This window comes from Silene latifolia, chromosome Y, assembly GCF_048544455.1.
Source record: "Silene latifolia isolate original U9 population chromosome Y, ASM4854445v1, whole genome shotgun sequence".
Classification (NCBI taxonomy): domain Eukaryota; kingdom Viridiplantae; phylum Streptophyta; class Magnoliopsida; order Caryophyllales; family Caryophyllaceae; genus Silene; species Silene latifolia.
This window is the reverse complement of record NC_133538.1, coordinates 172,795,264-172,812,479: the sequence shown is the minus strand read 5'-3', so window position 1 is coordinate 172,812,479 and position 17,216 is coordinate 172,795,264. Positions and strand designations below refer to the sequence as shown.

At 40.8% G+C, this 17,216-nt stretch overlaps 1 protein-coding gene across 1 annotated transcript; it reads right to left on the bottom strand.

Moving 5' to 3' along the window:
- Positions 1-8,288: 8,288 nt before the first annotated feature.
- LOC141629441 (uncharacterized) lies at positions 8,289-10,299 on the bottom strand. The gene is made up of 4 exons (XM_074442442.1): positions 10,176-10,299; positions 9,364-9,545; positions 8,785-9,152; positions 8,289-8,427 (listed from the first exon to the last, which is right to left on the bottom strand). Exons 1-4 carry the CDS (start codon positions 10,297-10,299, stop codon positions 8,289-8,291), a joined length of 813 nt encoding a protein of 270 aa, XP_074298543.1.
- Between the last annotated feature and the right edge of the window lie 6,917 nt (positions 10,300-17,216).

Below are 17,216 nucleotides of genomic sequence, written 5' to 3'. Positions count from 1 at the left end.
GCTCTTCCTTAGTCTTAGAATAGACTAAGATATCGTCGATAAAAACAACCACAAACCTATCCAAGAACGGTGTAAAGATCCAGTTCATCAAATCCATGAAAGCTGCTGGTGCATTGGTCAACCCAAACGGCATCACTACATACTCGTAGTGACCATATCGAGACCGGAACGCTGTCTTAGTAATATCCTCATCTGCTATCCTTAACTGGTGATAACCCGACCTCAGATCAATCTTGGAGAACACCCATACTCCACTTAGCTGATCAAACAAGTCATCAATCCTAGGCAACGGATACTTGTTCTTCACTGTAGCACGATTGAGCTCTCTGTAATCAATGTACAGTCTCATACTCCCATCTTTCTTCTTGACAAAAAGAACTGGAGCTCCCCACGGTGACACACTAGGCCTGATGTAACCCTTGCCTAGCAACTCATGTATTTGCTTTTCCAACTCTGCCAACTCTTTAGGTGCCATACGATAAGGTGCTTTAGATATAGGACCCGTTCCCGGCTTAAGCTCCACGCTGAAATCAACATCCCTCTTGGGAGGCAAACTCGGTATTTCTTCAGGAAAAACATCTTCGAACTCTCTCACCACAGATATCTCAGAAGCTGTCGGTGACTCTACTCGGTGGTCTCTCACATGATAGAGAATCAAAGGACACATCTTCCTCAAACATGACTTTAAAGTCATCACAGCTATGAACCTACACTTAGGCTTTACCACAAACCCTCTATATGACACCATAACACCCTTGGGACCCTTTAAGGACACTCTCTTTTGCCGACAATCTATCCTGGCATCATACCTACCCAGCCAATCCATCCCGACAATCACCTCGAACCCATCCATAGGAAACTCTAACAGGTCTCTTGGTAAATCTACACCTCCAACTACCATGGATACCCCCTTATACTGACTTGAGACACGACACAGACTCCCCGAAGGTATGAATACATCATCTTTTACAACTTCAAACTTCCCCAAACCCATAGACACAAAGATGACTCTTAGACACAAAAGAATGTGTAGCCCCTAATCAAACAAAACAAAGGACGGTACATTATGAACAAGAAAGGTACCGGTAACTACATGAGCATCATCCTGTGCTTCCTGCTTGTCCATCATGAAAAGCTTTCCACTGTTTTTCTGTCCTCCACCCTGAACTAAAGCGTTGGAGGTACTTGGCTTGGCTGCCGAATCCTGAGTGGTGTTGTTGTTCTAGCGCTGATAAGATCCACCACCACCGCGGTTGTAACCGCCCTGGTTGCCCTGTCCACCTCTGTTGCCCCATGAACCTCCCGGTCGGTTACTAGCAAAACTCGAGTCGGCCCGAGAAAAATTCCCCGACCGAGCTCCCGAACCAGTGCCGGACTTGTAGCTCGTGCATTCCCGTCTTTTGTGGCCTATCCCACCACAGTTGAAGCATGTAAGGTTAGAGTTGTCACTCACACTCCGACCTCCATTCTTTCCCAAGCCACGAGATCCTCCCGAAAAACCAGCTCCCCTAGAAAAAGCCTTAGCATGGCTGAAGTTCCCTTTATTGTTGGCCGACTGACTGTTGTTTCCACCATCAGCCTTCCTCTTTTCAGTAGCAGTCCTCTCATCGATCTCTCTTGATAGATCTACCATTCTCTCAACTTGACCCGCTCTCAGGTACACTTCCTTGAGGTCAGTAGCAACCCCAGCTGGCATACGACTCACGATATTAGCAGATAAACCCCTCTCAAAACGGAGAGCCAAACCTCTCTGTCCTAGCTGCATGTCCTCCACATAACGAGATAGCTCCAAGAACCGATGATAGTAATCAGTGACTGTCATCTCCTCAGTCATGGTGAAGGAATCAAAGTCGGATCTCATCTTGTGTCGGATATGCTCCGGCACAAACTGCTCTCTCATAGCACTCTTCAACCCAGACCACGGAATAGCTCCTTCCGCCTGGTAAAAAGCTCTAGCATCTTCCTTGACGTTTTGCCACCAAACTGCAGCTTCACCTCTCAGGTAGTATACTACCTGCTCAACGATCATGTCTTCGGGACACTTAACCATTTCCATGAGAGCTTCAATCTCACGGTGCCACTTTTCGAGTAGCTTTGGTTCACCTACCCCATCATATGTGGGAGGGTTGAAGCGAGCAATGATGATGCTGAGCTGAGTAGCATCCATCGACTTCTTGTTCCCCTTTCCCACATTCTTGAGAGCTTCAAGGAGAGCCTCTTGTTGCTCAATCATGCGAGCAACCTCATCAAGAGTCATCTCAGAAGCTTGGATCTGCGCGGGAGTTCTTTTGGGCGGCATTTTGAGCTGATAAGAAACAAGGAAACGTAAGCACAAAAGCCTACGACTCAAAACATAACAACCTTCCGCCAAAGGAACACTCGGCCGAGTATACTACCATACTCGGCCGAGTAAAGACTACTCGGTCGAGTATCCCCCCAGATACTCGGTCGAGTATCGACTCCAGAAGCAAACATCAAAAATCCAGAAACAACACTCGGTCGAGTAAAACAACACTCGGCCGAGTATACTTATTTACTCGGTCGAGTTGTCACATACAGTAGCGATTGCTACTTACAATCAAACAACACTCGGTCGAGTGCTTGGTTACTCGGCCGAGTACCCCATACTCGGTCGAGTACCGCCCGCTCGCCGAGTCTCACTATAGACAATTATACGAGTATAAGGTTTTCTATCATGCTCACTATTCCCGCAGCAAACACATCGTATCAAGAACTTTAATGCCACGTTATAATCATACAGCATACAATTCAAATATCAAGAACTTTAATGCCACGTTATAATCGTATCAGCATACAATTCATGCATATACTAAATCCAACATGACAGACATTCACAAACCCATCACATCCACCATTTCTCCCATCACCACACTTACAAATTTCAACTATTACCAACATGCATCTTCACATACATGTACATACAAAACCTAACTCTCATCACACTTCCCCATGTTACCGGTTCGAGTTAGTGAGGGCCAATTTGCGACTCCGGGACGTCTCCCGAGTCTTTGCGGTAGCTCCAAACAACTCTCCCCGGGTTCATTTTATTTAGACTCCCTAGGTTCATTAAATTCATTTGTTTAGGTGCCGGAATCTTCGGCTCTGATACCACTTTGTAACACCCCCTCATACCAAGGTGCCTTACCAGGACCACCCTACCATGAAAGTGTGTTACCATCTCGGTTGCCCGAGGTTAGTACATATCAAAAGCGTCTGAACTGAGCACATTTATTAAAGTACTGCAAGATATAAAGTTTACAACATCTCAAATCCAAATACTGATTTAACCAAAATACAACTCCAATGTCTGACAATAAAAGAAATCTGCTAAGACTCAGACGGTGATGCTATGACTGGTGATGACAATACTCCCATGACTGTCCCCAAGCTCACACTAGCAATACCTGTCAAGCCTGCTCACCATCCCCGAATGGTTCACCGCAGATTCCACAAACAACAACGGGGTCAGTATTACTCAAACATTATAAAATAGACCAACAAGTAATCAACTGATCATCTTCCAATTCCAATCTCTATTATCACACTGTAACCGACTACACACCAAAGTGTGTGGCCCTGCCATATTACCCATCGCAACAGGTAATCCTCGCCGCCAGTGGGTGACCGCAGCCGATCCCACCTAGTCCAACTCCTCAATGAGCGACAACCATCCCTGTCCCTTAATGTGCACATCCCCTCCCGTGGCGGGTTCCACGGAGGGCGAACTAGGGTGTGAAGCCACTCCCGCAAGTGACTCCACCACAATCACAATCACACGACATCACAGCCGTCTCAATACCCTCACACCAACATCGTCACAACAATCTCCATACTCCGATGATCAACAGATAACAATAATCACAACAAGCATGTCTTACAAAGAGCAGTAAACTGAGTAGGAAAACCCTACCTTAGCAATCAACAGTAGCACGCAACACGGACAAACAGAAAGGCTCCTCTACTAAGTCTTCTCCTATACAATAATCATATAACATAATTACACAATGCACAATCCCCCATATTCCCAACTCCATATAGGTATACAGTAACCCCAAAGAATACAAATAACATAAAGATAGAACTTACAAACAGTAGAATGAGGGATTATACGCAAGAACTCCGACGATTACACACACAACAATGCTATGGAATGATTAGGAAGTGCTTAGGGAGATATTAGGGTGATCGTAGAAATGATGAAGTTTGAAAATGCTCTTTTAGAAACTGACGCGGGATATAAAATACCCTAAACATTCCCTAATCAAACCGTCGAAATAATACTTCGCCAGACCGGATACTTGGTCGAGTAAGTGTATACTCGGCCGAGTATCCTCTACTCGGTCGAGTATCGACTATACTCGGCCGAGTATTCCTCGGCAGAACCGAAACAATCTATACCAACAACACTACTCGGCCGAGTAGGCTCTACTCGGTCGAGTAGTCACTTAAGAAAATCCGTAGTATTACAGTTTGTTTGTGGGTGATAGGCCGTGGAAACCATGGATGACTCCATACTTTTGAAGCAATGCCCCAATCACTTTGTTGCAAAAATGCGTTCCCCTGTCACTTATGATGGCCTTGGGAAATCCAAACCTTGAGACTATGTTGCTTTGCACAAAAGCACTCACCGTCTTAGCATAATCACTTTTTGTGGGAATAACTTCCACCCACTTGGATACATACTCCACCGCTAGAAGGATGTAAAGATACCCATTGGAGTTGAGAAATGGCCCCATGAAATCTAATCCCCACACATCAAAAATTTCCAAGTAGAGCATGGGTTGTTGAGGCATTTCATTCCTTCTTGAGATGTTGCCAAACTTTTGGCATCTATCACAAGTTTTGGTGAAGACGTGGGCATCCATGAATATTTTGGGCCAATAAAACCCACACTCTAGTATCTTCCTTGCCGTTCTTTGGGGTCCAAAGTGACCTCCACACGCATACTCGTGACAATGCTTAAAAATGGATGGTATTTCAACATCCGGCACACAACGGGGAATGACTTGATCTTGGCAGATCTTCCACAAATAGGGGTCATCCCAAATGTAGAACCTAGCATCGGCTTTGATCTTGTTGCATTGACTCGATGACAAAGAAGTTGGGAACTTCTTAGTCACCAAGTAATTGACCAAATTAGCATACCAATGTTCTATTGTCTTCAATGCATAAAGTGATTCATGTGGTAAGCTCCCATCCACTACACCCATTCTCCTCATTTGGTCTTCACCAAGGTGCAACCTACTAAGATGATCGGCCACTACATTTGCCACCCCTTGTTTCTCTCCCATTTATATGTCAAATTCACTAAGAAGGAGAACCCATCTCATTAACCTCGGTTTTGTGTTTTTCATCTCCACAAGTTGTCTTATTGCCTTGTGATTGGTGTAGATGACCTTGACACCCAAAAGATAAGATCGAAATTTTTCTAGAGCATAAACCACCGCCAAAAACTCTTTTTCGGTGGTTGAGTAATTCTTTCGGGCATCATTAAACAATGAAGAGGCATATTGAATAACGTGAGAAGATTTTCCTTCTTTTTGGCCTAGAACGGCCCCAATTGCATAGTCACTAGCATCCGTCATTATCTCAAAGAGGAGTTCCCAATTTGGAGCTTGAATAATGGGGGCGGTGCCTAGCTTTTCCTTCAAAGTGTCAAATGCTATCTTGCACTCTTCATCAAATATAAATTCCGCATCCTTATGAAGCAACCTACACATGGGGTTAGCAATCTTCAAAAAATCTTTAATGAAATGACGATAAAAACCTGCATGGCCAAGGAACGACCTCACATCTCGAGTATTAGTGGGATAGGGTAAGGTTTGAATCACTTTCACCTTTGCCCTATCCACCACAATCCCTCTTTTCGAAACCACGTGTCCTAACATTAGGTCACTCTGTACTATTAGATGGCATTTTTCGGAGTTCAAGACCAAATGAGAGTCAATGAATCTTGTTAGGACCGTGGTGAGGTGGTCCAAGCATGAGTCAAAAGAGTTCCCATGGACGGTGAAGTCATCCATGAAGATCTCTAAGGTCCTTTTAACTAGGTCGGAAAATATACTCATCATGCATCTTTGGAACTTCCCCGGAGCATTACATAAGCCGAAAGACTTTCTCCGATAGGCAAACGTCCCAAAGGGCCATGTGAATGTTGTTTTAGTTTGATCTTCCGGTAAAATGGGGATTTGAAACAACCTGGAATAACCATCTAAAAAACTATAAAATTCTCTTCCCCCAACCTTTCTAGCACTTGATCTAGAAAGGGCAAGGGGAAGTGATCCTTGAGGGTGACCGCATTGAGGCGACGGTAGTCAATGCACACTCTCCATCCCGTTTGTAGGCGGGTAGGGATCAATGACCCTTATGCGTTTTTTACCACCGTAACTCCACCCTTCTTGGGCACCACTTGGGTAGGGCTTACCCATTTGGAGTCACTTATTGGAAATATTATGCCCATTTGCAAAAGTTTAATGATTTCTTCCCCTACAACTTTCATCATAGGTGGGTTAAGCCTTTGTTGTGGTTGTCGGACGGGTTTTGCATCCTTTTCCAAATGAATTTTGTGCATGCAAGTACTTGGGCTTACCCCTTTTATATCCGCTATGCTCCAACCAAAGGCCTCTTTGTGCTCCTTAAGCATACTCACCAACATTTCTTCTTGGTTAATTTTTAGTTTGTTGGAAATTATGAGGGGAAGTGTGTCATCCTTTCGTAGAAAAATATATTTGAGGTGAGTTGGAAGGGCTTTTAGATTGTTTTTGGGGGGCTTGATTGTATGGGGAAGTGGTCTTTCAAGCGAGGCATCAAGAGGAATGAATTTGGAAAGTTTAGGACTTATCTTTAAGCATAACATTTGGTTGCGGGGCAGGGGATTTGGCAGACTGCCGTGAGGATGGCAGACTGCCGCGGCAGACTGCGGTTTGTCCGGCAGACTGCCAAAATCACTGATTCTGACTTCCTTTATCTCCATTGCGGCTTCCTCTTGGTCATCTTCAAGGGTGACTTCTTCCTCTAGCGTGTTGACATAATCCTGCACATCATTTGACAACACAACACGCAACCCTTCTTGCTCTACATCGTTAGTTAGGGTCACCTTAAGAGGTTACCTTTGACACAAATTATACACTTGATTGACAATTGGTTCAATTGTGTTTAAGAAGTAGCATGAATGTGAGTCGTTGGGATGTTTCATTGCATCGTAGATGTTATACATCAACTGTTTCCCTCCAAATTCCATGGTAAGGTTACCATTTGACACATCAATTTTCGTCTTTCAAATTTTCATGAAGGGTCGCCCTAGCAAGATAGGTGTTGCCCTAGGGTCCGCTTCCATGTCGAGAACATAGAAGTCAGCCGGGAAAGTGAGGTGATCAACTTCTACCAAAACATCCTCCACCATTCCCTTGGGGTAGATGTTAGACCGATCCGCTAATTGGATCACAACATCGGTCTTGGTCAAAGAAGATAATCCTAGGGTCTCATAAAGAGTGTAGGGCATGACATTAATTGACGCACCTAAATCTAACATGGAATGTTTGAAACTCTTACCCCCAATAGAGCATGGTATAGTGAATATCCCTGGATCGTCGCACTTCTTAGGAAGTGACCTTTTGAAAATGGCGGAGACGTGCTCACTCACCCTTACCTTTTGAGTGCCTTTCTTTGAGTTTCTCCTAGGCGTGCAAAGTTTCTTTAAGAATTTTGCATATCTCGGAGCACTTTTCAACAAAGTAAGTAGAGGAATATTGACCTCACACTTTCTAAATGTCTCATAGAGGTCGGCATTATGCTCTATTTTCTTAGAATGTGTGAGGGGATGAGGGAAGGGTACCTCCAGGGTGTATTCCTTGAGAATGTCTTCAATTGATTCATTGGGTGTTTCCCTTGCATTTTCCTTAATATCCTTGCTTGATGTTTCCTCACTTTCTTTGTCTTTACCCTTGCTTGATAAAGCATCTTTCACTTCCACAATGAGTTCTTCTTCAAGGTCTCTCAAATCCCCTTCATCTTCCTTAGCTTTTGCTTTTCTCTTTTTCTTGGGAGGGGTATTTAGGGTACTCCCTTTTATCAAGGTCATAGCACTCGCATTTTCCCTTGGAGGAGGAAATGTTGTTGAAGGAATTAAGGAGGAGTTCTTTTAATTGTTCTTGGCAAATTCTTGAGAGATTTTTTTTTGGGGGAAATTTAAGCATTTCATTAATAATAGAATAAGAGTCCCAATATTACATCACACTTTGTAAGACAATTGCATTTTGTCAATTACATCAACTCGTCTGAATGAAATCAAGCCACTGTAAAACTCTACCATCTTTACTAGACATCTCCACCTGTTTCATTCTTCTAATGCTATCCTGTTTAACACTCAACACCAGTCTCTCTGGTCTTTGGACACAACCATCAATCCTGCAGACATTTCTGGCATGCTAAATCTGGTACATAGTGCACGCCAAAATCAGAGCAACAACTTTCTTCCTACAGGCAGACCAGTGCCTCCATTCAACCTACCACTAAATGCAACTGGAGGTAGGTAAATCAACCAGACACCACTTAGCAATCATCTAAATGCATTGCTTGCTGAACACACATTCGAAGAATAGGTGCTGATGATTTTCCTCCTGCACTCCACATAAGTAACAAACATTCTCCTGTATCACCTTCATTTTGATAAGTCTGTTCTGTGTAAGAAGCCTCTCACGAGCCACTAACCAGCACAAGAAGCTATGCTTAGGAACAATCTAATTATTATGCATCCATGGGTACCAAGGCACTACCTCACCAATAGGTTTCAGCCGTTGGTATCCTATCTGAATACTGTAATCAGAGCCAGGAGAAAAAATGTGTTGCTTAAGGAGTTCTTTTACTTGATAAATCTTCCTCCAAGTCCAACTACTACCCATCCCAGGTTTATAATCCTCCCAATGAGACTGTTTGATATAGATTATATGAACCCATTTAACCCAAAGATGGTCCTCTTTATTAGCTACCCACCATACATACTTACCAATCGTAGCAACATTCCAGAGATGTAAATCTTTGAATCCTAATCCTCCCTGTTTCAATGGTTGACAGATGTGCTCCCATGCAACAAGAGATGGACTTTCCTTCTGACCAGTGCCATGCCGTAAGCCCTGCATATGGTTTCAATCTTCCTCATAACAGTTTTAGGCAAGATAAAAATTCAAGCCCAATAGCTATGAAGAGTAGATAGGACTGCTTTAATGAATACTGTCCTGCCTGCATAAAATAATTTTCTAGCACCCAAACCTCGCAGCCTATCCACCACCCTTTCAACCAAACAGTTACAATCAAGAATAGACAGTCTTTTGGGGAGACACATACCCCCAGATATTTAAAAGGTACTGCCCCCCTCTTCATACCAGAAGTAAGCTCAATTTCCTTGATTAGTTGCTCATCAATCCCATTACAGTAGAAGTTAGACTTGTTCCTATTCATAACTAACCCAGTTGGTTTTGAAAAGTAATCAAAAGACTTCAGCATCATTTCAATAGAAGCTCTATCCCCTTGCAAAATAGAACTAAGTCATCTGCAAAGCAAAGGTAAGATAGCTTAATCCTGTTGCATAGAGGGTGAAAATGAAACTTCTCATGCTTCTGAATCACCATAAGAATCCTGCTGAGATAATCCAGGTAGAGGGTAAACAAAAGAGGGGAGAGTGAGTCTCCTTGCCTGAGGCCCCTCCTTCCCTTAAAGAAGCTAAAATTATCCCCATTCAGAGAGATTGTATAAGAGGGGGGTTGTGACACATTGCATCAGAATCATTTTGAACTTTGGTGGGAAGCCTAAAGCTTGCAGTATCTCCTCCAAGAAGCTCCACTCAACAGAATTATAAGCTTTTTGAAGGTCAAGTTTCATCAGGATTCTTGGAGAACAGCTCTTTCTCTTGTACAGTTTGATCAGATCCTGGCAAATAAGGATGTTACCTACAATATCTCTCCCTTTTACAAAGGCACTTTGTGAAGGGGTAATTATCTCAGGCAACACTTTACCAAGTCTGGCACATATAACCTTGGATAGTCACTTGTAAATGGTGTTACAGCAGGCAATAAGCCTAAACTGTTGCACACTTTCTGGCAACTCAACTTTAGGGATTAAGGTAATAGTGGTAGCATTACATTGTTTCAAAAGTTAACCGGACTGAAAAACTCCCTTAACTGCAGCAATGATGTCAGGACCAACAATACTCCAGTTGTCTATAAAAAATTGACTACTATACCCATATGGACCCGGGGCTTTAGTACCAGGTATAGCCAACATTGCATCTTTGATTTCCTCAGCTGTGACAGTAGCATTCAACACATCACAATGCTCCCTAGTCAAACAGCTACGTAGCTACTAGCCTTAACAATCCTAGTGTTAATCTTGCTTACATCATTGGAGGTGCCTAATCAGAGAGTATAGTAGGATTCAAAAGCCTGTTGAATTTCCTCAGGTTTAGTACATAACTTATTATTAGAGTCCCTGATCTGAAACACTCTATTCTTAACTCTTCTCCTTTTGATGTTGGCATAAAAGTAATCTGTATTATCATCACCAAGTTTCATCCAGTCACATTTGGCTTTTTGATTAAGGTACAGATCCCGAGCTTTAATCAAATCTTCCAACTCCTTAGCACATTCTCTTTCAGAATTACACAAGGCCACATTCATGGGGTCATGAATCAACATTTCTTGGAACTGCCTTAAAGATATCTCTGCAATATAGGTCAGGTTTTCTATATCCTCAAACTGATGCATGTTCAGTTGCTTCAAATCATATTTAAAACTTTTCAACTTTTTAACCACTTGAAACATAGCAGTCCCTTTAACCTTCCTTTGCCACCCAGTTCTAATGATATTATCATAATCTAGAGACAAATACCACATATTAAAGTACTTAAAAGGAGCACCTATTCGTTGGGTTTCCTCTTCAAGCCAAACAATTGCAGGGCAATGATCAAACATCCCCTCAGACATGTAATGAACATAGCTATCGGGGAATGTGATTGCCCACTCATCATTAACCAACATCCTGTCAATTCTCCTATAAACCTTGGACCCTATCTCATGTTTATTTGTCCAGGTAAAAAAAGCTTCTCTAGCCCCTAAGTCAGCTAGTTCACAATCCCGCACAACCTGTAATAGTGGTCTCATCTCAGCATTAGTAACAGGTGCTCCCCCAATCCTCTCATTTCTGGCAATGATTGTGTTAAAATCACCCCTCACTATCCAAGGACCAATAACATTATTGTGATAATGTCTCAAACTATTCTATAAAGGCCCTCTTTCAGCTGCTTTATTGAGCCAATACACCACAGTGAACCAGAACTTTTGTTTCCTAGCTCTATCAACAATTGTAGCATGAATACACTGAACTGTAATATCAAGAATATCAACCTCAAAAGAGCTGGGATCCCATATGAGCCAAATCCTGCCTCCTTTATGCAAGCTCGAATTAGTACATATGGCCCAGTCCTCACACAATGTACATCTAACTTTATTCCAATTTTTATTCTGAATTTTTGTTTCTAAGAGTCCAAATAATCCCACTTTATTCTGATAGAGGAATTTTTTATTTCTTTTTGTTTATTAGGATTATTTAGACCTATAATATTCCAAACACCATAGCTACCCATGATCAGTGGTTGCCTTACTAGTTTCCCCTTTTTCCACAGTACAATGTTCAAGCAGTCCAAGCCTAGACTTCTGCAGTGAATTGGACAAACTCTCCAAAAATGTTAGACCCCAGGAGTAAAAGTTCTCCTTCCTCCAGTCTCATTCCTCATTAGTCTAGTGATAAACCTCATGGGAAGAGAGCTCTCCATCACTGGAGTTGTTGGAATCTTTACAGGAGTCATAGCAATTGCAGGTGATAGGACCTTCTGTTTCATCCTCTCCTGACTCTGAATAGGAGCCACCTGTGGTGGCTTATCAGGTGCAGGCTGAGGACGCTTGGGGATTCTAGGTCCCTTGGGTCTCCACACTCTTTTAACCATTGGTTTAGCACCCACCTTCTTACAATTCTCAGCTAAGTGTCCCAATCCCTTGCAAGCTGTACATGTCAGTGGTAACCAATCATAAACAACCTTTAAGGTTTGGGTATTACCATTTTCATCCAGGAAAGTAATGACATCAAGAAACTTTTGGCCTATGTCAACCTCAATCATGATACGGGCAAACCCTAGAAAGTTCTTATGAAGAGTAGTATCATCACAACGGATGAATTTTCCAACCACTTCACATATTTTCTTAAGGCAACCCATTCCCCAATACTTCACATCAAGTCCAAAAATTTTCATCCAAATTGGTATCCTCTTTACATCATGTTTTACCAACCGTGTCTCAGGCATCCACTCTTTGATAATGACAGGCTTATTATCAAAGAGCAGATGACAATTATTCAAAACAAATTGTTGTTTTTCCTTCATTTTAAACCTCACAAGAAAGATACCATTCGGCATGAATGAGATTTTATCCACCCTCAGAGCGTGCCACACCCTTCGAACAAACCCAGACAGAACAGAGCTCGGAGGGTTCGCACCAAGTACGTAACAAACAACAGAAGTAGACCAAAATAGAATCTCACCGGCTACCTTCTTTTGTAATATGAATCATCAGAGTATTCACCGGAATACTCACATGTTAAGCTACCGCTTCCACCTCAGGTTCGTCATGGTCCAATTCATCATCTTCCAGTATAGAATGAAGATCAAGTTCCAGCTCCTGAGATGAAAATTGTAGCTGTCTTTGATGCGATTTCCCTTTATTATGTGAATTAAAACTTAAATCAACTTGTTTTTGTGAGTTTTGTGAATTTTTTTGAGTAGAAGTTGGAGTTTTCTGATAATTTTTTGTTGATTTTCTGGCTCAAGCCATTGCTTGATCAAAAAGCAAACAAAAAATGTTAACCGCTTCTCTCTCTACGTTTCTCTCTCTTCAATTTCTTGAGAGATTTGACCAAGTTGAATTTCAAGATTTTTGACCCTTGCATTATTTGAGAGCTTATCGGAATCCATCTTCTCAAGCCTTCTAGTTGTATCGGCTTGCCCCGTTACAAGGAGTTTCAACATCTCTTTGGTGGACATGTCATCATCCCCTTGAGAGGAGGAACCCCCTCCTTGTTGAAAGTTCTTGTTGTTCCCTTGGTTCCCATATTGAAAAGAACTCCCTTGGCCTTGGTTTTCAAAATTGGAGTTTTGATTCCAGTTTTGGTTTGGAAGTTGGAGTTTTGATTCCGGTTTTGGTTTTGGAAATTTTGAGGTCGATTTTGTTGATTGTAGTTTTGGTTCTTTAGATGGTTGAATTGCCCATTCTCAAAACTGTTGGATTTGTCACCACCCCAACTAAGAAGGTCTCTATTACCCACGTTGTAATAGCCTCCTCTATTAGGATTCCTAGAGTTATAATTCCCATGACCTATGGCACTCACATTTTCCACCCCAATTCCCTCTTCTTGCATTATGGGACATGCCTCAATAGGGTGAGGTCCTTACAAAATTCACACTCAATGTAGGACCCTTGGTTTCCCTCATTATCTTGGTTGTTGTTCATTAAGCTAGCCACTATTAGCTTGATTTGACTCATTTCACTTTCAAATTTTTGAGTAGATGATGATGAATTACCAATGGAGGAAACATTTCTTTAGCCACGATCGTTCTTCCTCCCATACTCCCGTGTACTCGCGACCATTTTTTCAATTATATCGTTTACTTCCGCAACACTAAGATTGTCTTCCCCCCCCCCCCTCCGGTGGCGGCATTCACAAGTCTTCCATTAAGTTGGCCCAAGCCTTCACAAAAGTGCACAAGAAGGTCATCTCCACTCAACCCATGGTAAGGGCATTTAGCAACAAGTCTTTTGAACCTCTCCCAATATCCATATAAGGTTTCATCATTTTCTTGCTCAACCGTGGTGATTAACTTCTTTGCATGATTGTGCCTTGAATCCGGGTAGTATTTTTCAAGGAAATATTTCTTCATGTCCTTCCAAGTTGCCACGGATTTTGCGGGAAGACAAAATAGCCATTCTTTCGCCGCATCATGCAAAGAGAAAGGAAAATCTCTTAGTTTGAATTGATCTTCCGTTACCCCATTTGGAAGGGCTCATTGACATATCATGTGAAACTCAAAGAGGTGTCGGTTTGGATCATTTCCCGCTTGACCATGGAACCTTGGAAAATTATGGATGAAAAACCCTTTTAACTCAAAACTAGCATCCTCCATAGGTGGGTATGTAATACATAAAGGTTGTTCATCGTAATTTCTTGCTCTAATCTCCCTTATGGTCCTTGTGTCATTTGCCATTGTTTGTGGTGGACGAATATTTAAAGGTGTGACCTCAATAGTTTTCGGTCCCTCTTCACTTGATTACACTCTTAGTTATCTTTCTTCTTCACTTGAGTCCACTCTTGACGGTCTTTGATAGAATGGGTTTGTAAAGAACCAATCGTTTGTTTCCCTTGCACTTGAGTCTAGGTCTTGATCACTTAATTCCCCTTGAGAACTAGGCATAAAAACCTTCACACTAAACAAGACAAATTAAAACTACCACTTACTTCTACTAACAAAAGTGAATAAAGAACAACAAAGCATGAAAATACACAACTCAAGCTTTAGCTATGTTGCCCTTCTCCGGCAACGACGCCAAAATTTGATAGGTTTGAACTAGATGTCGTTAAGTAAACTAATTAAACTATCAAAAAAACAATTTATAACCTTAACTTGACTCTACTAACTCTAAAAAACACAATAGTAAAGCGGAAGTAAATGGTCAAACCCAAGAGAAGGACCTTTAGCTAAAGACTCTATTTTTAACCACAAACTAAAATACTAATGATAATTAGGACTCAACAAGTAAAACTAATCACAAACAATGATTATTAACAAAATACAAAACAAGGATTAACATGAATAGAGAGGTTTTCATATGAGAAGTTGACAAACATTAACTAAAGGTATGAACTTTGCTAAAGAGACAATATGACAAACACTTAGAGGGCAAGAAATTAATATATAAAGAGAAATTTGGTGTAATATCTTCTTAGTAACCAACAAATGATAAAGCTTGACTCTCTTTTACTCTCTTAATGTTATCCACTCAATACCACAATATCAAGATATTAGCACACACAAATTAAACCATCTATGTGTCCCCTTCAAGTTTAGTCAACAATTCATTAAACCATGAAAGACAACTAAACATGAGTATTAAGAACTTTACCAAGATATTCAAGCTAGGATCAATTCTCACAAGATTAAACCATACAAATGAGAAAAGACATAAATTTTCCTACTTATTATGTGACCTTTAAACCAAATCAACAAACAACAAGTTTGCTTCAAACAATCCTAAATAGATTAAACCGTTTCTCTAGAATTTGCAATAGTCAAGTAAACAAGATACAAGGATGATCAAACCACACATTCATTCACTTAACATAAGAAATTAAGCACAAGGAAAGTGTATTAAATAACTTTAAAAAACATTAGAGAGTCTTACAACACCAAAGTTTAAAACTTTAAATGAAATTACACCAAGTTAAGGAAGATTAGCCTTCCATAATCAAATTACAATCCAAAGTTTGAAGAAAGATTGACATAAATTAAAGAGAATTTTTGTCTTAATTATTACAAGATTAGTTCTCCTTTTAATCTCAAATATTGGGGTATATATAGTGCTGCACGAAATTCTAGGGTAAGCCCGGAATGGGCCTTGATTTACACAGAAGGCGGAAGTACAAGTCTTGAGCCAAGCGTTTTGGCAGACTGCCGGTTGAGTGGTAGACTGTCGGGGTATATGGCAGTCTGCCAAATTGCCTGGAAGTTTTCTTCCAAAGTTTGCCTTGGTTCTTGTCTTGTTGCTCCTCCAAAGGTCCTTCTTGTCTTCCCTTGACTCGTGGCATATCCCTCGGTTATGGTCATCTTCAACTTCATTGTAAGTTGTCTCTCTTGATCCATTTCGGGTTTGACTTGCCTCCGTGCTTGACTTTATAGCACTCCCAACTCCTAGTTAGTCCAAAAACACCAAGATCATAGCTGCGATAAATGAGAATCACTTATTATCATTGGTGTACTTAAAGGCCCGTATTAAACACATGAGTGATGCTAAGAACACTCACTTGACTCGACTCTATTTGACACTATCAAGTACTCCTCCGTTATTGGAATATATAAGGAATTTAATTCCTTTTTATATTTCAACATCCGTCCCGGTTAATAGTATGCATTTGTTTTATTTCTCCTTCACAAAACAAAGCAGTGTAAACTATTCATCAGAACAGGGGGATTAACAAACAAGGATTTCATGTAATCGTAGCTTAAAAGGACAAAAATATACGGAGTATACAAGAACGTACTTACGTAGTATGAATAAACAAGCGACAAAATTGAACGATAATGGGAAGACTTATGGGGGCACTGGCACTGGGCCGGGCAGCAAGGTGAGACATTCGAACGAAATTTAATTCAATTCCCCTATATACTAAGAGAATAAAGACTTGTTTGGTTGCCCATAAAAAACATATGAATTGTAATTTATGGGAAGTGTAAAAATAGCTAGTTGTTTGGTTGCCCCAATTCACTTGGAACTTCCTAGAAACTCTAATTCCTCCATAATGGAGGAAGTTGCTTACCTATGCCCCCTAGGTAAGTGGAAGTTCCTGTGAAATTGGAGTTCCCACATGCAACCAAACAATTTTTTCAAATTCACATGAAATAGAATAGCATAGTAATTGGATCTTCCTGGACTTTGCAATTTCCCATTGTGAACCAAACGACCCCTAAAACTTCTCTAAAATATTCCCTCCAAAGTGTTATAGCTTATATATGGAAACGAATTAGATTTCATTTGTTAGAGTAATTTTTCATTTAAAAATAACTTTTTCATCATTAAACTTAAAAATATAATCTTTTAACAAAAATAAAACAAAATTGGTATAAAACTATAATCTATACATAAATTGTTACTCCTATTATTAACTTCATGAGGAAAAAAATAATTTATTAAAATAATATGTGGTAGTTAAAATATTTTCATAAAAAACACACTTCATAAAATTACTCAATTCTCTTAATTAATTTTAAGATTAATTTTTGTTTTTTAAAATTTATGAAATATAAATCTATAATCTATAAGTATTATAGTAAAAATTAAAAGGTCTATATATACCACGCATTTGCGTGGGATCTACACTAGTTA